Genomic DNA, 27,859 nt, shown 5'->3' on the forward strand with positions numbered 1-27,859 from the left:
TCCCTGATGAAGGCTTGTTGTCTTGTGTGACTTAGTTAGAACTCTGGGCGTACAGATAAGAGCCGGGTGCGACCGCAGTATGCGACATCCCGTTTGTACTGTCTGTAGGAACTCCTCTGTATGGAAACATGCAGGAAGGAACAGACAATGGTGGTCAACGTCAGCTATCTTAATCTACACAGACAAGCTAAACGCCTTTTATACACTATGTTCTCCACCCCTGTTTGCACACATCTGCTGACTGCCACATAGACAATGAGGTTGGACTTTCCCATAACAGCTGAGAGACAACTCTGTTCGTTGAGCTTCCAACTCTGACTCTTCTTAGTGATGGTTGATTGCTTCATTTGTGCAAATCTTATAACAAAATAGTTTGAAAGAATCTGCAGTCTCTCTTCCTATAGAATTTATCGGACAATTGGGGTATTGTACACAGCGAGGTTCTCGAGGCTCCGAAACACCATCTTCAACTCGGCCCAGAGGGAAGCGCAGCCCCAGAGATTCTCTAACAAAGCGGGCACTAAACAATAATGTTGTTCTTTTTCTTCCAACTCTTTTTCAGGTCCAACAGACAAGTCAAATGGCCAGTAATGGCCGCCTGTTTTGCACCCAACTACGCAAATGTGTTTTTAGGACTACGGTTGGGGAGATTTTTTGTTTGATCCTCTTTAATCCATTTTCGTTTGATTAAATCATTAAATCAGGAGGATATACATGACGTCATTTTGTCGTTTCGATCACCTGACAATGAACTGCTTCAGCTCCACACAGAGGCGTCATGCCCATTTCAGCGGCTACAGAGCATTTGTTACAAGGGGGATGATTTCCTAAATAAAGTTGCTGAAACAGAGATACAAATCAAGTGTTGTCAATCAATCCATAATAAAGGATACATCCTTAGATAGAGAAAATATGCTCAGACAATACCAAAGGCCCCAAAAGTCAAACCAAATGTATTTTGTTACCCAGTACAGCAGAGAGGCATCTCACATAAAGAATATCATCAAACAGAATTGGAGTATCATCAAAATGGACCCTGCATTAGGTGAAGTTTTTACCGAGCTGCCATGCTTTTCTTATAGACACGCGCCCACCCTACGGGACAAGCTGGTGCAGTCAAATAACCCCCCCCCCCCCTCCTCCCCCGCAGTCAAAGCCAACTGGCTTTCCAAACCCACTGGCACCTTTCTGTGGGGACACTGCAACCACTGCCCCAACATAGAAAAAAACTAAACGTTCAATTACACAAGGAAATAACTTACCAAATCCAATATTCTGCGAATATGCAACACTGTGTTTGTTGTTTATAGGTTGGAGTGCCCATGTGGTCGTTTTTATATTGGTTTGCACAAAAAGGACACTAAAAGACAGACCGGCAGAACATAAATATTCCATCAATGACAATTATCCCAAGGCCTTGCTTAAAGCCATGGCCATAGAGGTGGTATCCATCAACAAGATGGGGGGTTACAGGCTTCAGGGAAACCTTCTGGATACACACACTCAAAGCTACTGTCTTTCAGGGTTGAACAATGAAATAGATTTAGCTTCTTTTTTTGTTATTGTACTTCTGTAACTATTAGAATTGTATTTTTGTATTTATTAATCTTGAGTTGTTTATTTGTGTGAAACATTGTATTGGCCTATAGTTACATTTGATTGATTTATTTGTATTTGTTTATTTTCTGGTCATTCGTTTCACCTGTCACTACTATGCACCTGTTGAACCCTGAAGAAGGCCGCTGAGCAACACACGTTGGTGAGTTCACATTTTTTGCTAAAATAAAGGATTTTTTCAAACTTTTCCACAAAGAGAGAGAATGCTTTGAATGTTTTGGAAGTATGATGTTTTTACACCGCTGCAACCTCATTTGGTCGTTATAAATTATACCCCATTCTCCAATGAGCATCTCTCTTCGTCTTCATATTTGATGCCAAAGCAGCGCTCCCTCTTTTTCGCATTTCTAATTGAGACTATAGGACATGTTTCTAATATGTATCTTGTTTGTGGAGGTCTTCACAGTACAAATGGTTCCTGACTGATGTCTGTGCCAAACGGTGTCCCTGCTCCTTACCCAGTTTCTTGCACGTCTGAAGTATCTGGCCCTTGTCAAACTCTTCCCATCTGGACGATGCCAGTTGGAAGGTGTAGCAGTTGTTCTTGAAGGGGATCCAGTTTGGCCCGCCGCTCTTGTGAGGACATTTCACAGCCCTGTCCTCAGGGGTGGTGTGAGTCTCTTCTGGAAACATTGAAAGTGTTCATTCATAAAATTAAAATGCCAAAATACACAGTTGCTGTCTGAGGAGAGTGCTTGGTTGATTATCATCCTGTCTTGTTTTAATTATGCCACTTAACAGACAATTGCATCCATAGTGCTTACACTTTTGGTATGACCATTACATTACAAGACCCCAGCTCTTACCAACTGAGCCACTGTATTGCTGTCTTACCGTGTGGAACATGGCAGATAGCCCCTGCCAACTGTTCCATACACTCCGTAGCCTTCCAGAAGCCGTCCGTGTCCAGAAAGACACAGCGTCCAACGGTGGGCTCTGAGGACCAGCGACTAAACACCGTGTGACTGTGGTCTGTCCAGTGGTAGTGGACACCATCCTGACAATACAAAACGCTGAGTTGAGTTCCTTATTAATTTAACCAGGCAAGTCCATTAAGAACAAACTGAACCGCACTGTAGAATCTGTGAAATCGTCATTATGAAATCAGCCACTATCATTCAGTGACTGCAGAACTGAGGGAACAGGATGGGTGTGGCCTATTCTACAAGGTGACGGCTCCGCCTAGCCTCCCAATGGGCTACCGGTTGTTTGCTTTGCCATGTTGCCTTAAACCCATCCCTTTCTTTTAGATCTGCGAACACCAACGGGTTAGGGTGAAGAGCTATGGCCACTTACGTCTGCGCTGAAGAGGCCGATCCACATGGGGCTGCGTGCGCGGGTGACGTGCACGGTGAGGACCGACTGCAGCAGGGTGTCGGCTACGCTGGCCAGGTCCATGTTCTGGTTCCTGCACTCCGCCAGAGCCTCGTGCCACGTCATGTTCTTCTGAAGCAGCTTAAAGGTGTGGTTGTTGACCTGGAATGGCTCCAACTGGAACTGGGGCTCCTCTGGCTTGTCTGAGAACATGAGAGGGATTTAAAGGGGTCAGACGAGGTTTTAAACCCTATTATGCTCAATATGCTCAATTTCCACTCCACAAAACAGTAGCAATATCAAGTAACAACTATCAATAATATCAATCTACTTCATACACTTAATATCAAGAGTCTTTCTATCACAAGCCTTCTGACTGTAGAGTCCACACGTCATCCGTTCTTTCACCAACACGGACAAGATAAGCACAGATAATTGGATGTGTTTGGCGCCCTCTGCTGCTAGGTAGCGGTGGTGTACCTGCATAGTGCTGGCAGATGGACACATATTGCTGGTCAGAGCAGGAGGTGTAGTCCCAGGAGCCCATCATGGCAGAGCTGGGGTCGTTGAACACGAAGACACACAGCTCAATTCTCTCTGGGTCATGAAGCTGCAGACAGACACAATAACAACAGGGACACAGAGAGTTAGTTATAGGTTATGATGACCTTGAACTTTGAAACATATGTGGAACATGTTTTTTAGAGACTGGTATTTAGTATAGGCTATCATAGTAATGTTTATGTAGTCCCATCATTTGTTTAAAAAACCTACCTGCACGCACTCTTACCAGTGGTTAAAGTACATTTAATTTCTTCCTGGTATGGAGACCTCCTATTGGTGAACGCGCTTATTATTGTTTAATGGGCCTAATCATAGAATTACATATAGAATCCTATTAATTTAATAGGATCTCTATGGAGCTAATAAAGCTTTGTCGTCTTAATTTTTAAAATATATTAGCCTACCTTTTAATGTGGCATAAACACAACCAGCCATGTTTTTAACTGATTTTCAAAGAATTACTTCTGTTTACTTGCGAACGTCACTAAGGGGCGGTGGAACGACGGGCTGCTTATGATTTTCGACATTTTGTAGACTATTTGTTAGTCAACCTGTCTATAACTAGATACATGCAGCTACTCTTGTCATTACTTGATGATTGTTTGGAAGACTAAATAAAGCCTTGCTCACCAGAATGATGTCATAAATCGATAGAATGATCAATGCGTCATCAACAATCTAGTTGACATCAGTAAAGTTTTCTCTTTTGATTTCTGCTTTTCTCACGTGGACGTTTAGGGACCAGGGAGATCTCCAAATGACATCAATTTGACCCGTTTCCAGGAAATGATCCAACATGTTTCTGATAGTATTTAAGTTCATCTTGGATGCATATTTTATGTGGTTGAAAATGAAATACTGTCAGCTTTTATGCTGAAATTGCACCTTTAGGTCACCCAACGGGATTCTCAATCTCTCAAAATGCTGAAATAAATAAATCCTATTTCTCCATTCCTGGTCCTGAGACAAAATTAACATTTGGTCTATCATTTTACTGAGAGGAAAGCTTAATTGTGTAGGAGTTCATATTATAATAGGCTACATGTGAGGACTACTGTCCTTTTCCAGTCACTATTCCAACTACTGGGTTAGTTATATTCTGGCATCCATACGGTGCCATTTGATCAATTCAAAGAGACCACTTACAAAACACCACAAAGTGTTATGAATGACATTGTTATTGTCATCCATTAGGCCTGCACAAGTCTTGTAACCTGAATTGATGCGTACACTGCTGCGGTCTCGGCCACTCATATCTGCCTTATCATCGAACCACACTGCATTTTGGAGCGTAATTCCACAAGTTTTCAAGTCTATTCACACATTTTTCATGCGACTTGCATGCGGCAATGATAAATACTGTAATAGCCTACAGTTCTCTTAAAATGTGTTTTAATTGAGGGCCTCCCGGGTGGCGCAGTGGTTAAGGGCGCTGTACTGCAGCGCCAGCTGTGCCACCAGAGACTCTGGGTTCGCGTCCAGGCTCTGTTGTAACCGGCCGCGACCGGGAGGTCTGTGGGGCGACGCACAATTGGCCTAGCGTCGTCCGGGTTAGGGAGGGGTTGGCCGGTAGGGATATCCTTGTCTCATCATCGACTCCTGTGGCGGGCCGGGCGCAGTGCACGCTAACCAAGGTGTTTCCTCCGACACATTGGTACGGCTGGCTTCCGGGTTGGATGCGCGCTGTGTTAAGAAGCGGCTTGGTTGGGTTGTGTATCGGAGGACGCATGACTTTCAACCTTCGTCTCTCCCGAGCTCTCCCGAGTTGTAGCGATGAGACAAGATAAACAACTACTACTTGTAGTAACAGCTACTAAACAATTGGATACCACGAAATTGGGGTGAAAAAAAAAAAAGTGTTTTCATTATTGTGATAGGATCAGGTTTTACCGGTATGGGGTACTAGCTAGCTAGCTTACTTTCACCCCTGATTCTGACCAACTGCCTGGTATTTTTACAGTAAAACTAATCTATGATTTCATTTGAATGAGAGGTATGCTTACTGGGTTTTGATTGAATTCTAAGTTATAACTCTAAGTTATAACTCATTGATCCCTGTGGCCACGCTGGATAGAATTGAGAAGGGAAGTGAGTGGGAACTCACGTTGACGAGTATGGGCCTGAGTAGGCCATGAAGCAGGGGGTTAAAGTTGAGGTAGGAGACCGGGGAGTCATCCACCCACTCTGGGTCCTGCTGTTTGAGCTTCAGGCCAATCCACGTCTTCTGGGGCTGCGCCGGCAACAGCGAGGTCACAAAGTCTGACCACAACAAACAGATAGGCGCAACTAGTCAACAACCGCTGGATAAGACTGAAGGGACATCAACCATTGGTCCTCTCAGGAGAATGGAAGGCTGTCTATTGACAAACATGATGAATAAAAAGACAGATAGGTAAAAGGCATCCACTGGAAGGTTTACTACTCACCCTGTTCAACTTGGTCTGTGATAGTGAGTAGAGTTCCTCTCATCGACTGACAGTGCTCGTTGGCGTGTTGAAAAGTCAGGTACAGAGGCTTGATCACCACGTAGCACTGGAAAAGGCAACGGCAACATTCAATAACAATGATTAGAAACTGGGTGGTTTAAGCCCTGAATGCTGATTTGGCTGACAGCCGTGGTATATCAGACCGTAAACCACATAACATAACATAACAACCACAAAACATTTTTACTGCTCTAATTACATTGGTAACCAGTTTATAATAGCAATACGGCACCACGGGGTTGGTGGTATATGGCCAATATACCCCAGCTAAGGGCTGTATCCAGGCATTCTGCGTTGTGTCGTGCGTAAGAACAGCCCTTAGTCGTGGTATATTGGCCATATACCACACCCATTCTTGCTTACACAGAATGTACCTACCTGTATGTAGACTAGATCAGAGGACGGACTCATTGTCATGGCTGGAATGGAACGAATTAAACAGTATCACAACTGGTTTCCATGTGTTTTATACCGCTCCATTCATTCCATTTCAGCCGTTACTGTATGGCCGTCCAGTGACACCAGCCTCCAGTGTATGTGTGTGTGTACGACAGACTGACCTTGTCCCTGAAGCGTAAATAGTCGCTCTCACAGGGCAGACCATTGGGGTGAGGCTCTCCAGGGTGGGTCTCTATAGCTGTGGTATTGTGTCTCTCACACACGAATGGCAGCTTCAGCTCACAGCTGTACTCGTACTCTGGAGGGGCAGGTGTGTGTGAGTGAGTGTGTGTGAGTGACCGGAAGGTAACAACCCACTGGGCACACATTGGTTGAATGAACATTGTTTCATATAAAGTGTTGTGTACCATGTTTCATGAGCTGAAATAAAAGACCCCAGAAATGTTCCATATGTGTGAGCTTATTTCTCTAAAATGTTGTGCACAAATTTGTTTACATCCCTGTTAGTGAGCATTTCGACTTTTCTAAGATAATCAATCCACCTGACAGGTGAGGCCTTTCAAGAAACTAATTAAACAGCACGATCATTACATATGTGCACCTTGTGCTGGGGGCAATAAAAGGACACTCTAAAATGTGCAGTTTTATCACACAATACAATGCCACAGATGTTTTAACTTTTAAGGGGGTGTACAATTGACATGCTGATGGAAGGAATATCCACTAGAACTGTTGCACGAGAATTAAATGCTAATTTCTCTACCATAAGCCGCATCCAACGTCGTTTTATAGAATTTGGAAGTACGTCCAACTGACCTCACAACCGCAGACCACGTGTATGGCGTCGTGTGGGCGAGCGGTTTGCTGATGTCAGTGTTGTGTACAGAGTGACCCATGGTGGTGTGGGGTTATGGTATGGGCAGGAATAAGCTACGGACAACGAAGAGAAATAGCATTTTATCAATGGCAATTTGAACGCGAAGAGATACGGTGACGAGATCCTGAGACCCACTGTCGTGCCATTCATCCTCCTCCATCACCTCATGATAATGCATGGCCCCATGTCACATGTCTGTACACAATTCCTGGAAGCTTATAATGTCCGAGTTCTTCCATGGTCTGCATACACACCAGACATGTCACCCATTGAGCATGTTTGAGATGCTCTGGATTGACGTGCACAACAGCGTGTTCCAGTTCCCGCCAATATCCAGCAACTTCGCACACCCATTGAAGAGGAGTGGGACAACATTCCACAGGCCACAATCAACAGCCTGATCAACTCTATGCGAAGGAGATGTCGCGCTGCATGAGGCAAATGTTGGTCACACCAGATACTGACTTTTTAAAAAAGGTATATGTGACCAACAGATGCATATTTGTATTCCCAGTCATGTGAAATCCATAGATTAGGGCCTAAAGAATTTATTTAAATTGACTGATTTCAATATGAACTGTACTCAGTCAAATCTTTAAAATTGTTGCATGTTGCATATTTAAGTTCAGTATAAATACATGTATTTAAGCTGACTAACAGGTTGTTACATCAATCTAATTGACATAATCATCAGAACTATGTATACATTGCAATTTAGTTCAATTCCACATAGAAACGTACAAAATATGTTTTAATCATATATTCAATATACAGTATATTGGGTGGTTGAAATTGTCGAATTTTAGATTTAATGAGACAAATTTTATTTGACCTCGTTTCAATGTTGATAGTAAAATGGTATGTTTGAACCAACATCATTGTTTCAAAGTCAAGCTAAATAAAAATATATATTGAAATAAAATGTGAAGCTACAGTCCAAGGATTTCTGCCTGAACAGTGACTCCTACTGGAATATGAGGGGTAATGTTTATTTAACCTTTTATTTAACTAGGCAAGTCAGTTAAGAACAAATTCTTATTTACAATGACGGCCTACCCCAGCTAAACGAAACTGGGCCAATTGTGCAACGCCCTATGGGACTTCCAATCACGGCCAGATGTGACGCAGCCTCTTTTGCATGGAGATGCAGTGTCTTAGACCACTGCGCCACTCGGGAGCCCGAACGAGTCTACAATCCAGATGCCTACCTCTAAGTACCCTGCTTAGCTTTGGAAACACAACACATTGAGACATTTAGAAGTAGTTACCATTAGCTCTATAAATACTATGATATTCATGACTTTTACCTTTCGATATGTTCTTGTATATGAAGGATGGTCGGTTGATTTCAAATTAAATCTACAAGTTAACTATTTGAAGTTTGATTTACTGCTATTCCTTAAGTTAAGATTTTTGGTTGAGATGGAGACGTGAATCCAACATATCAATAATGAATTTGTAGACAAACTGGATAATGAATTGAGAACGCATCCAAATATCAACATTTGAAGGAGATCTTCTACTGGGATAGTATATATAGGGCCTATCGTATATAATGAACAACATACAGTCAGCTCCAAAAGTATTGGGAGACTAACACATTTGTTGTTGTTTTGGCTCTGTACTCCAGCAGTTTGGATTTGAAATGATAAAGTCAGACTCTCAGCTTCAATTTGAGGGTATTTCCATCCATATCGGGTAAAACGTTTAGAAATTACAGCACATAATACATAGTCCACCACCACATTTTAGGGGACCAAAGTATTGAGAGAAATTCGCTTATGTGTATTAAAGTAGTAAAAAGTGAAGTATTTGGTCCCATATTCATTGCATGCAATGACAACATCAAGCTTGTGACTCTACAAAATGGTTGGATGCACTTCCTGTTTGTTTTGGATTTGTGTCAGATTATTTTGTGCCCAACAAAATGTATGGTAAATATTATATTGCGTCATTTTGGAGTCACCTGTACTGTAAATAAGAATATAATATGTTTCTGAACACTTCTACATTAATGTGGTTGCTACCATGATTACGAATAATCCTAAATGAATCGTGAATAAAGATGAGTGAAAAAGTTAGATGCACAAGTATCATGCCCCCCCCCCCAAAATGCGAACCTCCCCCGTTATTGTAATGGTGAGAGGTTAACATGTCTTGAAATTAGATTGATGTAACAACCTGTTAGTCAGGTTAAACACATTTATTTAAGATTTCCCCCTAATTTCAATGTTTACAACACTGTTTGAAATCAGATGAAAACAGTACTGGTTGATTACTTCTTCAAATCCAATGTATTTTCCACATTGATTCCAGGTCATAATACGTTGACAAATGACGTTGAACAACGTCGATTCAACCAGTGTGTGCCCAGTGGGAAGTGTCCTAGTAACCAACAGCCTACATTATAATCCTTTCTACATGATTCTAAAGGAAACAACTTGATTTCAACTACTCTTTGTACTGTAGTTACATTTTCATTCACCTGGGAAGATGTTCTTGTCACTGATGGTTGTACACCTGCCAAGGAACGCAGCACGGTAGTAGTGCATATGGGAAAACCTATAGGACAGGAGTAGAAAGTCATTCACTTTTATTCTAACCGACACACACAATAACATCACTTATATTTGACTTGAATATTGATCACAAGACACGTTTTGGAGGCAGTGCTTGAGAACGTGTGTTGCTGCGTGACCCTGTCAGGGGGTGGTTGTTGGTTGGTGAGGTGTGACCTGCCACGTGACTGCGTGACTCACCTCATGGGGAAGTAGTGTCCAGTGTCTCTTACATCCACCCACCAGCTCTGCTTCCCTGCTGGCATCTGCCCAATCAGGTCACAAGTCAATGAATAAATAAACACACAAGGACAAAACAAAGCCACTCCCCGCTGCTCTCTCACACACACACAGCGCGCGCTCTCTCTCTCTCTCTCTCTCTCTTCTGATCAATGTCGTCTTCATTTTATTAGGATAGTTCAGTGGCCTTCTTTCTCTCCATTACTGCTCTATATCCATCACAGTCAGGGTTGATATACAAGCCTTAAAGCTGAAATCTGCATGAGAGCAAACTGTTTGCCCCCAGCACGTTATTGTTTTCGTTCTGTTGATGAAACGGAGGAGAGGAAAATCCAGCATCATTTGTTTAAAAAGACTACCTGCAGTTCTGTTGTACTTGCAAGGAAGTCAGCGGAAAACTGTGTTCGTTGTTGGAAGGAACTTCTTTGTTGTGGTAATATTGGAAACAAACGTGGCCGTTACACCATTATGGATTCCAGCTGTTTCTTATACTAACTAGGTTTATACCGTACAGTAAGTCTGGTTTGTTCACCACGGTACTGTAATTGCACTATACTGTACCTGTGGCAGATTATTGTGGATCTGTATGGCTGCGTTGGAGCTTTGTGGTGCTGCCAACTTGCTGCCGTTGCTGTTGCAGTACAAACTAGCCTCCTCGTATGGCAGCTTTGGTTCCGTCACAAACCAGAACTCGTTACCGTCAATGAATATGGAAGTCTCATGGTGCCCACCTGCAACAGATCAATATTATTATTATTCTCAAATCCTATTTTTAGTACTCAATATATAAAAAAAAACCTCAGCTCATACTTCATAACCGATGACTTAACATACATTGGTGTATAATTTCATCAGAAAAAGTAAAGAGATATTTCCAAACCTAAATGTCAACACCACTTACCAGGATTGTACCACACTGGGTTATCGGGAGTTTTTCCTATTTCAGAATGAACAAACAAACTGTTATTTTCAACTATGAGGATGCAAGAATGAAAGTGTAAAGGTCACCAAACATTTCCCCAAACTCTGATTCCTAAATTGGGTTTCTTGTAAAAATGGACAGAGGACTGTTGATGTTGGCCAAACGGTTCAACGTGGGTCTAGCAGACACTACACAAGATACACTTTTGAGTTGAAACTAAGGAGCCGCTAGGACACGTTCACAATCACACGGCCTGTATGTGTGTATAGTTACCGCGGGGGATCTGGCAGACCCACTCCAGCCTGGCGTCACAGTGGAATGGGGTAGCGTAGAACGGCAGAGGAGGGAATTCGTGCATCAGGAAGACAAATAAACTCCTAAAGGTTCCTTTCAGTGTCTGTCAAAGAGAGAGAGAGAGACGACAAGCCATGATGCATGTTGGTATTTCAACATCGACATGAGATATGACATTATAACCGTGGACAGGTACAGTGGGGCAAAAAAGTATTTAGTCAGCCACCAATTGTGCAAGTTCTCCCACTTAAAAATTAATTTTCATCATAGGTACACTTCAACTATGACAGACAAAATGAGGAAAAAAAATCCAGAAAATCACATTGTAGGATTTTTAATGAATTTATTTGCAAATTATGGTGGAAAATAAGTATTTAGTCAATAACAAAAGTTTATCTCAATACTTTGTTATATACTCTTTGTTGGCAATGACAGAGGTCAAATGTTTTCTGTAAGTCTTAACAAGGTTTTCACACACTGTTGCTGGTACTTTGGCCCATTCCTCCATGCAGATCTCCTCTAGAGCAGTGATGTTTTGGGGCTGTTGCTGGGCAACACGGACTTTCAACTCCCTCCAAAGATTTTCTATGGGGTTGAGATCTGGAGACTGGCACTCCAGGACCTTGAAATGTTTCTTACGAAGCCACTCCTTCATTGCCCGGGCGGTGTGTTTGGGATCATTGTCATGCTGAAAGACCCAGTCACGTTTCATCTTCAATGCCCTTGCTGATGGAAGGAGGTTTTCACTCAAAATCTCACGATACATGGCCCCATTCATTCTTTCCTTTACACGGATCAGTCGTCCTGGTCCCTTTGCAGAAAAACAGCCCCAAAGCATGATGTTTCCACCCCCATGCTTCACAGTAGGTATGGTGTTCTTTGGATGCAACTCAGCATTCTTTGTCCTCCAAACACGACGAGTTGAGTTTTTCCCCAAAAAGTTATATTTTGGTTTCATCTGACCATATGACATTCTCCCAATCTTCTTCTGGATCATCCAAATGCTCTCTAGCAAACTTCAGACGGGCCTGGACATGTACTGGCTTAAGCAGGGGGACATGTCTGGCACTGCAGGATTTGAGTCCCTGGCGACGTAGTGTGTTACTGATGGTAGGCTTTGTTACTTTGGTCCCAGCTCTCTGCAGGTCATTCACTAGGTCCCCCGTGTGGTTCTGGGATTTTTGCTCACCATTCTTGTGATCATTTTGACCCCACGGGGTGAGATCTTGCGTGGAGCCCCAGATCGAGGGAGATTATCAGTGGTCTTGTTTGTCTTCCATTTCCTAATAATTGCTCCCACAGTTGATTTCTTCAAACCAAGCTGCTTAACTATTGCAGATTCAGTCTTCCCAGCCTGGTGCAGGTCTACAATTTTGTTTCTGGTGTCCTTTGACAGCTCTTTGGTCTTGGCCATAGTGGAGTTTGGCGTGTGACTGTTTGAGGTTGTGGACAGGTGTCCTTTATACTGATAACAAGTTCAAACAGGTGCCATTAATACAGGTAACGAGTGGAGGACAGAGGAGCCTCTTAAAGAAGAAGTTACAGGTCGGTGAGAGCCAGAAATCTTGCTTGTTTGTAGGTGACCAAATACTTATTTTCCACCATAATTTGCAAATAAATTCATTAAAAAATCCTACAATGTGATTTTCTGGATTGTTTTTCTCATTTTGTCTGTCATAGTTGAAGTGTACCTATGATGAAAATTACAGGCCTCTCTCATCTTTTTAAGTGGGAGAACTTGCACAATTGGTGGCTGACTAAATACTTTTTTGCCCCACTGTATTTATCGGCAAAATGTTTCTGTACCCTGGGGGGAGTGCCTTTTATAGACAGTACAACTCCTGGCCCTGATGATAACGCCTGACAGATTGTAACGACAGGGCAAGAGCTGTAGCCACTTCACAGGTAGGGAGAGGGAGCTCGAAAATGGAGCACGTGAGGTAGGAAGATGCTGACGGGTTTAAGTAGTGACATCTGCCATAACCACCACACCAGCAGACGTTATGCAGTGTTGAGGCTGTATTCCAGCATCTGAACCTACCCACCTTAAAGGCTGTGCAGCCCCGGTTGTACTCGTCATCCTCGTGGAACTCTTGGGGGAAAATGGCCATGGACACCTTCGGATGAATCACGACATGTATATTATCAGAATGGTTACTTATTATAGTCTCTCTACGGGAGTTACACACAGAGGTACAATGTGTTTTCCTCTACTCACAGGCCTGTTGTCGCTCCACTCCCAGGAACCAGCAGCTGGGTTTCTCCTGTTTAACCCCACCCAGAAGAACCGGTCATCGCTGGGACAGACAGGACACAAACACTGTTAACGAACATCTAATTCTCACTTATTTTTTATTGTGGTTTATTATAATTTTTGGGGCTCAAAAGGCAGTGTTTAAACAATCATCCAATGTCTTAAGTATATTATTGCTAGTGATTTAACCTTCCCCCTGCAGAGCATTGCAGGACAGGGTGTGTCCTGGTGTGAACCATACTTGTTACTATTGACAGGAGTCAGCTTACATTAGCATAAAGATGATGAGACCATGTGAATTTGAAAAGACAGATGTGTGTGGTAACTGTGGTGGGTGTTGTGGAGCAGGTGAGAGCTTCAAGTTCCTTGGTATCCACATCACCAACATCACCAACAAACTAGAATGGTCCAAACACACCAAGACAGTCATGAAGAGGGCACGACAAAGCCTACTCAGGAAACTAAAAAAATTTGGCATGGGTCCTGAGATCCTCAAAAGGTTCTACAACTGCAACATCGAGAGCATCTTGACTGGTTGCATCACTGCCTGGTATGGCAACTGCTCGGCCTCCGACCGCAAGGCACTACAGAGGGGTAGTGCGTACGGCCCAATACATCACTGGGGCAAAGCTGCCTGCCATCCAGGACCTCTACACCGGGCGGTGTCAGAGGAAGGCCCTAAAAATGGTCAAAGACCCCAGCCACCCCAGTCATAGACTGTTCTCTCTACTACCGCATGGCAAGCGGTACCGGAGTGGCAAGTCTAGGACAAAAAGACTTCTCAACAGTTTTGAACCCCAAGCCATAAGACTCCTGAACAGGTAATCAAATGGCTACCCGGACTATTTGCATTGTGTTCCCCCCCCCCCCCCAACCCCTCTTTTTACGCTGCTGCTCTCTGTTTATCATATATGCATCGTCACTTTAACCATATCTACATGTACATACTACCTCAATCAGCCCGACTAACCTGTTCCTGTATGTAGCCTCGCTACTGTTATAGCCTCGCTACTGTTATAGCCTCGCTACTGTTATAGCCTCATTACTGTTATAGCCTCGCTACTGTTATAGCCTCGCTACTGTTATAGCCTCGCTACTGTTATAGCCTCGCTACTGTATATAGCATCGCTACTGTTATTTTTCACTGTCTCTTAACTGTTGTTTTATTTCTTTACCTACCTATTGTTCACCTAATACCTTTTTTGCACTGTTGGTTAGAGCCTGTAAGTAAGCGTTTCACTGTAAGGTCTACTACACCTGTTGTATTCGGCGCACGTAACAAATAAACTTTAATTTGATTTGTTGGTGTCCGTTACAGTGGTGGGAACTAGACCAGTGTGTAAGCTCTGATCTATGAGAGAAATGCAGTGTGGTGTGTATGTGTTTTACTGTATAAAGCTGGCATTAAGTTGCTGTTGTTGGAATGTGGTTATGAACGTGCCTACATAATTCACATTGTTTAGTTGAGGTGACTAGACCAGTCTGACTACTGTGGCTGAGTTAGTGTTACCGCTGAGTTTGTGTGTTATCACAGTGTGTGCGTGCGTGTGAGTATATGCACGAGTGGTGTGTGCAGCGTGTGTGTGTGTGTGGGCCCCTACCTGATGGAGTCTCTTATGACATAGTTCAGGGCTCCCATCTCCTGTGGGTGGTTGAAGCTGGGTAGATGGGCCCCCAGGGCCTCACAGAACCTCTCTGCCTCCTCCCAGGACCGCTTACGACTCAGCCTCTCCTCGTGGAACACCTGGCACAGCATAGCCACGGTTACCAATACTAACACACCAACTCCCTACGGTAATGTTGTTATAACACACTAACATACCGCAATCGGGTCACCATGAGACCTCAATGTGCAACGACACAGTAACTTAAACCAACAAGGTCACTAAGGCGCAGTAAGGGGACACAAGCTGCGTCATTCATTTCAAGGACACACACAAGCCTACACACACCTTGTAGCAGTAGGAAATGCCAGGCCTGGATGTCCATCCATCAGGACAGGGGAGGTTAGGGTCAGGCTCAGGCTCTAGGGGCTGTGGAGCGGCGATGTCTCTCTTACAGATGGAGCCAGCTTTAAACATGGTGCAGTTCTTTACCACCCATTTACCCAGAGGCTTGGCTGTGGACATCACTGCACAGCCCCCTGCTAGGGCTGAAACACACACACAGACACACACGTAACTCACGCACACCCATCAAGCGTTTCTCTCCATTTCGCATCACTGAAACCCCAACAGGGTTAAACCCTTAAACCCAAATACAGATTACTTCACAGTCTGGACTAACCTGGTTCAAACCAGCCCCAGTTGGTGTATGCGACGTTGGTTCCCGAGCCATCCTGAGTGACCCACTGGTACTCCCCTGTAGTCTTTATGTCCTGGAGGCCAGTCCAGAAATACTGTCTCTTTACGTTGATCTCTTCCACAAGGAGTCTATTGATGAAGGCCTGCTCGAACCTGGGGAGAACACATTGAAGAATGATTGGATCTGCGTCCCAAATGGCACCATATTCCCTATGTAGTGCACTACTTTTGACCTTACACCTGTATAAGAGGGAACAAGACAATTAGCGAGACCACGCCGAGTGTGGAGAGTTCATGTGGAATGCTGTTGGGTTTTGGCACCCTGCCAAGGCAATTTCTCAGAAACACAGCATTTCATTTACAGTGACTGGAAATGAAAGAGTTAAATGGAAGAATGAAAGAGACAACAAGGAATGGCTGTACCTGTTGTTTATGGTGAGGTCACACCTGTCCTTGAACGACACTTCTTTAGAGTCCACTTTGTAGCACGAGTTCCCATGTCTCCTCCAGTCCTTCAGGAAGGGGAAGAGATGTAAACAAAAACAAAAACACAAAATAAATAATCATTGAACTGTTCCTCTAGAGCTAGATGCTCTTTGTTGTTTGTCCCCAGAAACAAATACAAAATGAGCAAATGAAACAAATGAAATCCATCAAAAGAGCTCAACAAACTCCACAAGGTACAGCGTGTCCTGGGAAGAGGAGGTTGGGGCTGGGGGAACACTGCTTACCCCTTCAGGAGGGCATCCTGTCGTAGAAGACTCGTTCACCTCTCCTTTCTTCTGACACATGAAAGGCAGCTTCTGGCCACAGCTCCTAACCCTCCAGCCATGAGACTGGACAACAGAAAAAGGAGATAAAGGCATGGATCTAGAGATACCGTACATAAACTTCCTAAAAATGCCCAACATATAAGGTCTGCTATGAGTACAATGTCATGCTGATGCTATTAAGTGACCAATGGGACCTGCTGTCTATTTCTTAGCAAATGTTTAAAACATATCCATAAGTAGCCAAGCCAAGGTCTGTTGTAGGCTAAACCATTTCGCCAATTATCAGACACACACACACACACACACAAACACGACACACACACCTCTCCGGAGTAGGAGACGCAGCCAGAGTCTCCTGAGGGTTGGATAGGATGATTTCTGTCCCAGTAGGTGAAGGAGACTGGTGTCTCATCAGCCCAGCTAAAGATGGCTGGGTTCCCCGTCCCCATCAGACCGATCCACACGTCCAACACAACATCTGACAGGAGGCCACCACAACATAACAATGCCTTTAACTACTGTACAGCAGCTTGATCATTGATTGATTGATTCTGATGATCGAACATACAGTTGAAGTCGGAAGTTTACATACACTTAGGTTGGAGTCATTAAAACTCGTTTTTCAACCCCTCCACAAATGTTTTGTTAACAAACTATAGTTTTGGCAAGTCGGTTAGGACATCTACTTTTTGCATGATACAAGTCATTTTTCCAACAATTGTTGACAGACAGATTCTTTCACTTAAAATCCACTGCATCACAATTCAAGTGGGTCAGAAGTTCATACACTAAGTTGACTGTGCTTTTAAACAGCTTAGAAAATAATGGAATGGCTTTAGAAGCATCTGATAGGCTAATTGACATCATTTTAGTCAATTGGAGGTGTACCTGTGGATGTATTTTAAGGCCTACCTTCAAACTCAGTGCCTCTTAGCTTGACATCATGGGAAAATCCAAATAAATCTGCCAAGACCTCAGAAACAAAAATGGTAGACCTCCACAAGTCTGGCTCATCCTTGGGAGCAATTTCCAAATGCCTGAAGGTACCATGCTCATCTGTACAAACAATAGTACTCAAGTATAAACACCATGGGACCACACAGCCCTCGTACGGCTCAGGAAGGAGATGCGTTCTGTCTCCTAGAGATGAGCGTACTTTGGTGCGAAAAGTGCAAATCAATCTCAGAACAACAGCAAAGGACCTTGTGAAGATGCTGGAGGAAACGGGTACATAAGTATCTATATCCACAGTAAAACGAGTCCGATATCGACATAACCTGAAAGGTCGCTCAGCAAGGAAGAAGCCACTGCTCCAAAACTGCCATAAAAAAGCCAGACTACAGTTTGCAACTGCACATGGGGACAAAGATCTTACAAATGTCCTCTGGTCTGATGAAACAAAAAGGTGCAGGAGGGACTGGTGCACTTCACAAAATAGATGGCATCATGAGGTAGGAAAACTATGTGGATATATTGAAGCAACATCTCAAGACATCAGTCAGGAAGTTAAAGTTTGGTCGCAAATGGGTCTTCCAAATGGACAATGACCCCAAGCATACTTAACAAAGTTGTGGCAAAATGGCTTAAGGACAACAAAGTCAAGGTATTGGAGTGGCGATCACAAAGCCCTGACCTCAATCCTATAGAAAATGTGTGGGCAGAACTGAAAAAGCATGTGCGAGCAAGGAGGCCTACAAACCTGACTCAGTTACTCACAGCTCTGTCAGGAGTAATGGGCCAAAATTCACCCAACTTATTGTGGGAAGCTTGTGCAAGGCTACCCGAAACGTTTGACCCAAGTTAAACAATTTAAAGGCAATGCTACCAAATACTAATTGAGTGTATGTAAACTTCTGACCCACTGGGAATGTGATGAAAGAAATAAAAGCTGAAATAAATCATTCTCTCGACTATTATTCTGACATTTCACATTCTTAAAATAAAGTGGTGATCCTAACTGACCTAAGACAGGGCATTTTTACTAAGATTAAATGTCAGGAATTGTGAAAAACTGAGTTTAAATGTTTTTTGCTAAGGTGCATGTAAACTTCCAACTTCAACAGTACATAAAACAGCCAAAGCCTCTCACAGAAGATAACAGAGCATTTCAACTAAGTACCTCTGACCAATGGCATGTCTTCCCCACACAGCACAACCGAACCGATGTTATCTAACAGTATTCCACTGTAAAATGCTTTAGATGCCTAATGATAAGCACTATAATGCCTTACCTTGAATCATGACTGATACCTATCACTAGAAGTCTCTAACCATGCCTCAGGGCAATACAATGCCATACACGACAATTGTGGTTGGTTTCTCTGAGCATGCAGTGTACCTGCATGGAACTGAGTGCTGATCATCTCCATGCTGTCCAGGCTGTGTAGACTGACCAGGCCTCCTCCGATGGTCTTACAGTAATTCTCGGCCTGAGCAAACATCTTCGGTTCATCCTTCACCAGCTTGTAACAGAACATGTTCCAAGGGGCCCAGCCCTCGTCACATGTGGTGGATTTATACACCAAAGGCTCTGCAGAGGAAAAACAAGATCGAGAAAAGATAGATAGAAATAATATTGTGTGAGTTAAAAGGCTAGGATGGCCTGACATGTAAATCAAACATTTGAGCACTTGGAAGAGCACGCCAAAGACAACAAAAAAAAACTGTGTGAAAAATACACGAGTTGAGATGCAAAGCTAGGATGGTCTTAAAATGTAGTGTTTCAGCACCTTGGTAAAGCGCTACAAAAACCCCTTTGTCAGAGGACAGAAATACAGTGTATCTAGTTGGAGGATAAAAGAGTAAGACCTTCCCTATTAATGTGATAAACTGGTTGACTCTTACCTGTTGCTACCGACTGGGTGACGTTGACGTTTTTCTTACAGATGTAGGGAAGTTTTTTATCGCAGACCTCACTCTCGTAGTAGTTTTTCGAATTCATGAATCCACAGTCTGACTCCCTTAGGATCGATGTGTGTGGCATTGCTACACACACACACACACACACGCACACATACACACACACTCACACTCTTAGTTTAGCTTTCCTAAGGAACCAGGAAATCAGTAGTTACTTCTGTTTGTTCATCAAAGTTAGCAGGCTTGCTCATTGATCCTGCTTTGTGGTAAACTCCTCGGTACTGAGGGTGAACAATAACGCAACCCAGAGAGGGTCAAAGGGCTCTGAGTAAGGACAGTGACGTCATCACCACTCTGACAGAGCAGTCCAGTCCCAAATGGCAGCCTATTCCCATATCCAGTGCACTTGTTTTACTAGGCCACATGCTAATGGTTATGTACAGAGGCCCATTCAGGCAAGTTGACTTGTTATTCAAGCTCGTTCACGACAATCCTCAAGCACACACACACTGCCTGTCCCTGTGCAGTGCTGCGTCCAGTCACAATGACCCTGCCTGCCTTCTCACAACACAACACTGGCCTCTTTGTTTCCCTGGTGGCATTGTGACACAGGCTGGAGAATGAGATGGGTGCCAGGCAGTAGGGTGGTATGATTGTGGCATACCTGTACCAACCAATGCTTCTGCCATGGCTGTATCGTTGTACTATAAATAGTTGTAACCTAGTTGTGACATTGCTATAGCCATATATGTACCATAAGTTGTACCATGGTTATTACATAGTTGTACCACAGTTGTACAAAGTACCATGCTAAAGCAGTGCGTCTGTGTGTCTGCATGTGTTGCGTCCTCACCGTTGTCCCAGCGCACGTCGTTGAAGGGTGAGCCGTCTGACCACTGCCAGCCCTGAGACGTGTCCAGCTGGTGCAGGCCGATCCACATCTTGTCTGGCCAGCTGTTATGGGCCACGTCCACTTCAGTCCACACAGAACAGAGACGAGACCAGATTAGACAAGCTAAATCTAGCTACAAAGTAGATGACAGAATCTTCATTTTTACAGCCCTTGTGGGCATATATCATATCGGCAATTAGTCAATAAAAAAAAAGCTATGTTTTACCCCCTCTTAACAGTCAGGGAAATAGGTTCCCTATGTCTTATAAACTGTGTTGATAATAGTGTAATAATGATGGATGGTAATGGCCAAGTATTTCCAAGTATTGTAGTCCCAATTACTTCAAAGTAGGTAGTTTGTGCCAAGTGGGTCCAATCTTTGCAGTACATGATTAATGTTACTGTTCCTGTAATGCAGGTTTGGGATGTTTGTTTTGTATGAATGTGGCCATAGACAGCCACTATAGCGGAAGGCAGTCTTACAGATGGGGAAGGATTGGTCCTCTGAGCTGGAGACGCTGAGCAGGTCAGCTCCCTGGCTGCGACAAGAGTCCAGCGCTTCCTGCCATGTCACCGCGACCTGGGACACAAACTCATAACAGGGTCCCCCCTCGGGGCCATTGAACAGGGCCTTGCAGCCTTCCTCTGTGAGAGAGATCAGAGAGGGGATTCAGCATTGTGGTAGTATGTGTGTGTATGTCAGGGGGTTGTGTGCATATCCAGCAGTGCCTCTGAACAAGTTGTTTTGCTACAGCATTTCTCAACTAGCATCCAACAGACAAATGTAGCGTTACATATTTCAGTAAAACGTATTGTTAAATATATGCCAAATAAAAACAGTGTCTGAACTCCACACATGTATTTCTAAACTGAGTTCCTCACAGAGGACTGACATCGTCAGACACTGGAAAATGTTGTCCGTCAAAAAAAGACTTATATCACACCAAACATGCCAAAGTGAAAGGATCGAAAGACTTTGTGGGTTCAGAGCAGTCTCTCCTTGCTAATCTGGGGCATTCAAAGATGGTGGAAGTTAGCCGTCTGGCTCAAAAGACTGGGTTCGGAGCAGAGTTGGGGTCAAGTCAATTGTAATTCCAGTCAATTGCGGAAAATTATTTGCACTCCTATGGACAAATTCCACATCCTTAATTCAACTGAGGGGAACTGAGACAGAATTGAGCCCAATCTTGACTCAAAGATCTTTCTACGTCCTTCTCTTAAAGGGAAACTCCAGCAAGAGTATTAGACTACTTAAAGGAAAACCCCATCCAAAAACAATCTTCTGGTATTTGTTTCATTAGTCCGTTGTTATATATAATCCCAAAATGTTTTGTATGTCAGCAATCGGGCAACTGAATTTGATTGCTGTCAGAAAGTTACAACTGACCTACGAAACAAATACCAAAAGATAGTTTTTGGATGGGGTCCTTTAAGTACTCTATTAGTACAAGTTCCAGTAATCATTATATGTGAAGGGAAACGGTACAAGACGACTAGTAGTAGATTCATTCCAGAATTATGATTTATATCTATAATAAAAAGAAGAAAACTTGCCATGTTTTAGACAATATCCCATCTTTTTGTCAGCATCATAGTCGGAGGTTGTGGAACACCAGTATAGTTCAGATGATTGGTCGTCGGGGAGGCACTCGTGGTACCAGCTGCCGTTGTAGTGGAAGGGAAACTCACAGGGCTCCCCGGTCGACGTCCCATTGGTGGTGTGGACAACTATGGGTAGAGGAGAAAAATAATTAGAATGAATCCCATGGCACCCATTTCAAAGTAGTTTATTAGGAATATCGGAGTTGGTATTCAATCTGGACACATCTAAAGATATGACCTCGCACAGTTTGACTGTTAACTCAACTGGATTTAGTATGTAGGACCGGTCTGTGTACAGATCCTTAATCTAGGACCTGTACACAGAACACATTCATTGAATACAAATGCTGCTGCTTTCAATAGAGAGCCAGAGTTTAGATCATGTTAAACTGTATCATTTAGCACAAGGCCACTGGCAAACAACTGGCATACAGTGCCATAGATACGATTTCAAATGAAACAGGGTCAAGGGTAATTATTTAATGTGATGCACAGGGGGCGTCAATTGGGTATGGCACAGTATGGCAGCCACCATACCCTAGTTCAACACCAACAATTTAAAATAGGCGACTAAAATCATTCCAATGCGGATTAAAATGCAAATGCAATTTAGCGATATTAGCGGGCTAGTTTTAGAACCATGTGGACAGCTCTGGGGCCGGCTGTTTATCCGTAGTAGAGAGCATGTTTTGGGACGCGTCGGAGCGGGAGGGAAGGCCTCAGTGAACAACGCAGCTTTTCTCCCAAAACAATGCAAAGGTGGAAATGGCTGAAGATAGCTATGTAACTGCTGTTTGACTTGACAGGGAACTAAACTCCAGTTTTTTATTCCCGGTGCTGAGCTAGTGTGTAGCAGTTAACTGCGGTATGACAATGCGACTGAGGCGAATGAAGCTGCAGCAGCCAAGGTGATAAAGGCTGGAGTCAATTCAGCTGTTCTCCAAATTGCATTTGAGTTTTTCTTAAATTGTGTAGAAATGCAGCAAATTAGTTTCGACTTGATAAAAAAAGATCACTTTGCCCCTGTCACGTTGCCATACCCTACGTTTATTCCAAATGACGGCACTGTGCAAACCTGATGTAGTTAAAGTGAAAATGAAAGTAAGTGTGTTCATACAGGCCTTGCTGAGTCATATTAGCCATGTCGACAGTTACAAGGAAAACCCTGGTAATTCTGGTTGGAAAGATTCCCCTTCAATTCCAAACGGAACAACTGAAACGCGTGACTGCCAAGCAGAGCTCTGTACAGTGCACCTGAACATTAGCATACAACAGACCATGCTAAATCTATTGTCTCCAAGTGATACAGGATGTTGTTCATAAAGATATTAATGTAAAGGTCCTAGGTACACTGCCGTTCAAAAGTTTGGGGTCACTTCGAAATGTCCTTGTTTTATAAAGAAAATTTTAAAAAATTTGTCCATTAAAATGACATCAAATTGATCATAAACACAGTGTAGACATTGTTAATGTTGTAAATGACTATTGTAGCTGGAAACGGCAGATTTTTTTATGGAATATCTACATAGGCGTACAGAGGCCCATTATCAGCAACCATCACTCCTGTGTTCCAATGGCACGTTGTGTTAGCTAATCCAAGTTTAGAATTTTAAAAGGTAATTAGTCATTGGAAAACCCTTTTGCAATTATGTTAGCACAGTTGAAAACTGTTTTCTGATTAAAGAAGGAATAAAACTTATTTTAGCCTTCTTTAGACTAGTTGAGTATCTGGAGCATCAGCATTTGTGGGTTCGATTACAGGCTCAAAATGGCCAGAAACAAAGACATTATTTCTGCAACTCGTCAGTCTATTCTTGTACTGAGAAATGAAGGCTATTCCATGTGAGAAATTGCCAAGAAACTGAAGATCTCGTACAACGTTGTGTACTACTCCCTTCACAGAACAGCGCAAACTGGCGCTAACCAGAATAGAAAGAGGAGTGCAGGCCCCGGTGCACAACTGAGCAAGAGGACAAGTACATTAGAGTGTCTATTTTGAGAAACAGACGCCAGTCCTCAACTGGCAGCTTCATTAAATAGTACCCGGAAAACAGTCTTAACGTCAACAGTGAAGAAGCGACTACGGGATGCTGGCCTTCTAGGCAGAGTTGCAAAGAAAAAGCCATATCTCAGACTGGCCAATAAAAAGGAAAAGATTAAGATGGGCAAAAGAACACAGACACTGGACAGAGGAAGATTGGAAAAAGGTGTTATGGACAGAAGAATCTAAGTTGGAGGTGTTCGGATCACAAAGAAGAACATTCGTGAGACGCATAAAAAAATGAAAAGATACCAGAGGAGTGCTTGACGCCATCTGTCAAGCATGGTGGAGGCAATGTGATGGTCTGGGGGTGCTATGGTGGTGGTAAAGTGGGACATTTCTAAGTGTCCCCAAACTTTTGAACGGTTGTGTATATATATCTAAGTTCAGTGCATTCTTGTAAAATGTGGCTAGAGGTTTTATACATGTAAATAAGCATAGATAGGCCTACATGAGATGAGCAAAACTATGATCATTCTATTCTATTATGTCCTATTCTATTCCATTAGGAGAATAAGCCAGTTTCAAAGTAGTTTATTAGGAATATCGGAGTTGGTATTCAATCTGGACACATCTAAAGATATGACCTCGCACAGTTTGACTGTTAACTCAACTGGATTTAGTATGTAGGACCGGTCTGTGTACAGATCCTTAATCTAGGACCTGTACACAGAACACATTCATTGAATACAAATGCTGCTGCTTTCAATAGAGAGCCAGAGTTTAGATCATGTTAAACTGTATCATTTAGCACAAGGCCACTGGCAAACAACTGGCATACAGTGCCATAGATACGATTTCAAATGAAACAGGGTCAAGGGTAATTATTTAATGTGATGCACAGGGGGCGTCAATTGGGTATGGCACAGTATGGCAGCCACCATACCCTAGTTCAACACCAACAATTTAAAATAGGCGACTAAAATCATTCCAATGCGGATTAAAATGCAAATGCAATTTAGCGATATTAGCGGGCTAGTTTTAGAACCATGTGGACAGCTCTGGGGCCGGCTGTTTATCCGTAGTAGAGAGCATGTTTTGGGACGCGTCGGAGCGGGAGGGAAGGCCTCAGTGAACAACGCAGCTTTTCTCCCAAAACAATGCAAAGGTGGAAATGGCTGAAGATAGCTATGTAACTGCTGTTTGACTTGACAGGGAACTAAACTCCAGTTTTTTATTCCCGGTGCTGAGCTAGTGTGTAGCAGTTAACTGCGGTATGACAATGCGACTGAGGCGAATGAAGCTGCAGCAGCCAAGGTGATAAAGGCTGGAGTCAATTCAGCTGTTCTCCAAATTGCATTTGAGTTTTTCTTAAATTGTGTAGAAATGCAGCAAATTAGTTTCGACTTGATAAAAAAAGATCACTTTGCCCCTGTCACGTTGCCATACCCTACGTTTATTCCAAATGACGGCACTGTGCAAACCTGATGTAGTTAAAGTGAAAATGAAAGTAAGTGTGTTCATACAGGCCTTGCTGAGTCATATTAGCCATGTCGACAGTTACAAGGAAAACCCTGGTAATTCTGGTTGGAAAGATTCCCCTTCAATTCCAAACGGAACAAATGAAACGCGTGACTGCCAAGCAGAGCTCTGTACAGTGCACCTGAACATTAGCATACAACAGACCATGCTAAATCTATTGTCTCCAAGTGATACAGGATGTTGTTCATAAAGATATTAATGTAAAGGTCCTAGGTACACTGCCGTTCAAAAGTTTGGGGTCACTTCGAAATGTCCTTGTTTTATAAAGAAAATTTAAAAAAATTTGTCCATTAAAATGACATCAAATTGATCATAAACACAGTGTAGACATTGTTAATGTTGTAAATGACTATTGTAGCTGGAAACGGCAGATTTTTTTATGGAATATCTACATAGGCGTACAGAGGCCCATTATCAGCAACCATCACTCCTGTGTTCCAATGGCACGTTGTGTTAGCTAATCCAAGTTTAGAATTTTAAAAGGTAATTAGTCATTGGAAAACCCTTTTGCAATTATGTTAGCACAGTTGAAAACTGTTTTCTGATTAAAGAAGGAATAAAACTTATTTTAGCCTTCTTTAGACTAGTTGAGTATCTGGAGCATCAGCATTTGTGGGTTCGATTACAGGCTCAAAATGGCCAGAAACAAAGACATTATTTCTGCAACTCGTCAGTCTATTCTTGTACTGAGAAATGAAGGCTATTCCATGTGAGAAATTGCCAAGAAACTGAAGATCTCGTACAACGTTGTGTACTACTCCCTTCACAGAACAGCGCAAACTGGCGCTAACCAGAATAGAAAGAGGAGTGCAGGCCCCGGTGCACAACTGAGCAAGAGGACAAGTACATTAGAGTGTCTATTTTGAGAAACAGACGCCAGTCCTCAACTGGCAGCTTCATTAAATAGTACCCGGAAAACAGTCTTAACGTCAACAGTGAAGAAGCGACTCCGGGATGCTGGCCTTCTAGGCAGAGTTGCAAAGAAAAAGCCATATCTCAGACTGGCCAATAAAAAGGAAAAGATTAAGATGGGCAAAAGAACACAGACACTGGACAGAGGAAGATTGGAAAAAGGTGTTATGGACAGAAGAATCTAAGTTGGAGGTGTTCGGATCACAAAGAAGAACATTCGTGAGACGCAGAAAAAATGAAAAGATACCAGAGGAGTGCTTGACGCCATCTGTCAAGCATGGTGGAGGCAATGTGATGGTCTGGGGGTGCTATGGTGGTGGTAAAGTGGGACATTTCTAAGTGTCCCCAAACTTTTGAACGGTTGTGTATATATATCTAAGTTCAGTGCATTCTTGTAAAATGTGGCTAGAGGTTTTATACATGTAAATAAGCATAGATAGGCCTACATGAGATGAGCAAAACTATGATCATTCTATTCTATTATGTCCTATTCTATTCCATTAGGAGAATAAGCCGCTCAGAGGACAGAACACACTCACTGCGCATCGGCCGCTGGCAGATATTATTGGTCGACTCATCCCTCCTCCAGGCGTCTGAGGAGTCGCGCTTGGCACTGACCAGCCCGTCGGTCACCGTGAGGCCCATCTGGTACACCGTATAGATGGCCTCGTCCAGGCAGCGCCACAACAGCATGACGGCCTCCATGACGCCACAGCTGAACAGAGACAGGGCCTTGGTCTTCACCTCCAAACCCAAGCACTGGGACGTGCCCACGTGGAAGAGACGGTGGCCGGACCCCCACTTCCACTGGGACCCCCTGGAGCCGTCACACTCCCCCAGGGTCACGCTGAACCCAGACCCTGCAGACTTAGCCCCTGCTATCCTGGAAACTCCAGTCCCAGACGTGGACATAGCTACCAGGCACTTTCCTGTGCTCACATGCTGGATGGTGAAGGTGTCGTCACCTGGAAATGATCAAAAAAACACAAAGTTGAAGTCAGAAGTTTTAATGACTCCAACCTAAGTGTATGTAAACTTCCGACTTCAACTATAAGTAAATATAGTGATATTATAGTCATAATAAAGTGTTAGTAAATATAGTGACATCACTACAACAATATTAGTTAATTCAACACAATATTTTATTATGTTTACAATATATTTTGTATCACTATTCATTAGAATGCTTGGTTGATATCTACCATGTCCCATCTAAATGTCAGTTTAGCTGCTGGTTATCTTTGCCTAAATAGTTCAGCTTGTCGTGGAGGCAGCGGACCAAGATGATGACATTTCAAGGCATCTCAACAACAGTCAGATAAGCATAAAAAAATGATCTAGAAACGCCAGGGGTCTATTGGGCCTGTGCTTATCATGGTCCCCAACATTGATTGCTGATAATATTCTCAGTCAGCAGGTCAATTGCTTTTATCCAACATCATGCAGCAGCCTTAAATCCATGAACCATTC

The 27,859-nt window shown here is 43.2% G+C and overlaps 1 protein-coding gene across 1 annotated transcript in view; it reads right to left on the minus strand.

Annotated features, from left to right (window-relative positions):
* ly75 (lymphocyte antigen 75) overlaps window positions 1-27,859 on the minus strand; it is a gene marked incomplete at its 5' end in the record, with an annotated part of 36,286 nt that overhangs the window by 7,191 nt on the left and 1,236 nt on the right. The window contains 26 exon segments of the mRNA NM_001195412.1: window positions 2,076-2,240; window positions 2,452-2,614; window positions 2,914-3,134; window positions 3,412-3,541; window positions 5,600-5,754; window positions 5,922-6,027; window positions 6,542-6,678; window positions 9,743-9,819; window positions 10,017-10,081; window positions 10,617-10,786; window positions 10,957-10,992; window positions 11,251-11,374; window positions 13,317-13,388; window positions 13,490-13,568; window positions 15,127-15,269; window positions 15,478-15,677; window positions 15,812-15,981; window positions 16,252-16,340; window positions 16,560-16,664; window positions 16,925-17,079; window positions 18,940-19,131; window positions 19,446-19,586; window positions 20,314-20,433; window positions 20,836-20,997; window positions 21,907-22,080; window positions 26,929-27,354. Coding sequence (NP_001182341.1) covers window positions 2,076-2,240; window positions 2,452-2,614; window positions 2,914-3,134; window positions 3,412-3,541; window positions 5,600-5,754; window positions 5,922-6,027; window positions 6,542-6,678; window positions 9,743-9,819; window positions 10,017-10,081; window positions 10,617-10,786; window positions 10,957-10,992; window positions 11,251-11,374; window positions 13,317-13,388; window positions 13,490-13,568; window positions 15,127-15,269; window positions 15,478-15,677; window positions 15,812-15,981; window positions 16,252-16,340; window positions 16,560-16,664; window positions 16,925-17,079; window positions 18,940-19,131; window positions 19,446-19,586; window positions 20,314-20,433; window positions 20,836-20,997; window positions 21,907-22,080; window positions 26,929-27,354 — 3,777 coding nt within the window.

This window comes from Oncorhynchus mykiss, chromosome 7, assembly GCF_057628025.1.
Source record: "Oncorhynchus mykiss isolate SJ-2025 chromosome 7, ASM5762802v1, whole genome shotgun sequence".
Taxonomy (NCBI): Eukaryota; Metazoa; Chordata; class Actinopteri; order Salmoniformes; family Salmonidae; genus Oncorhynchus; species Oncorhynchus mykiss.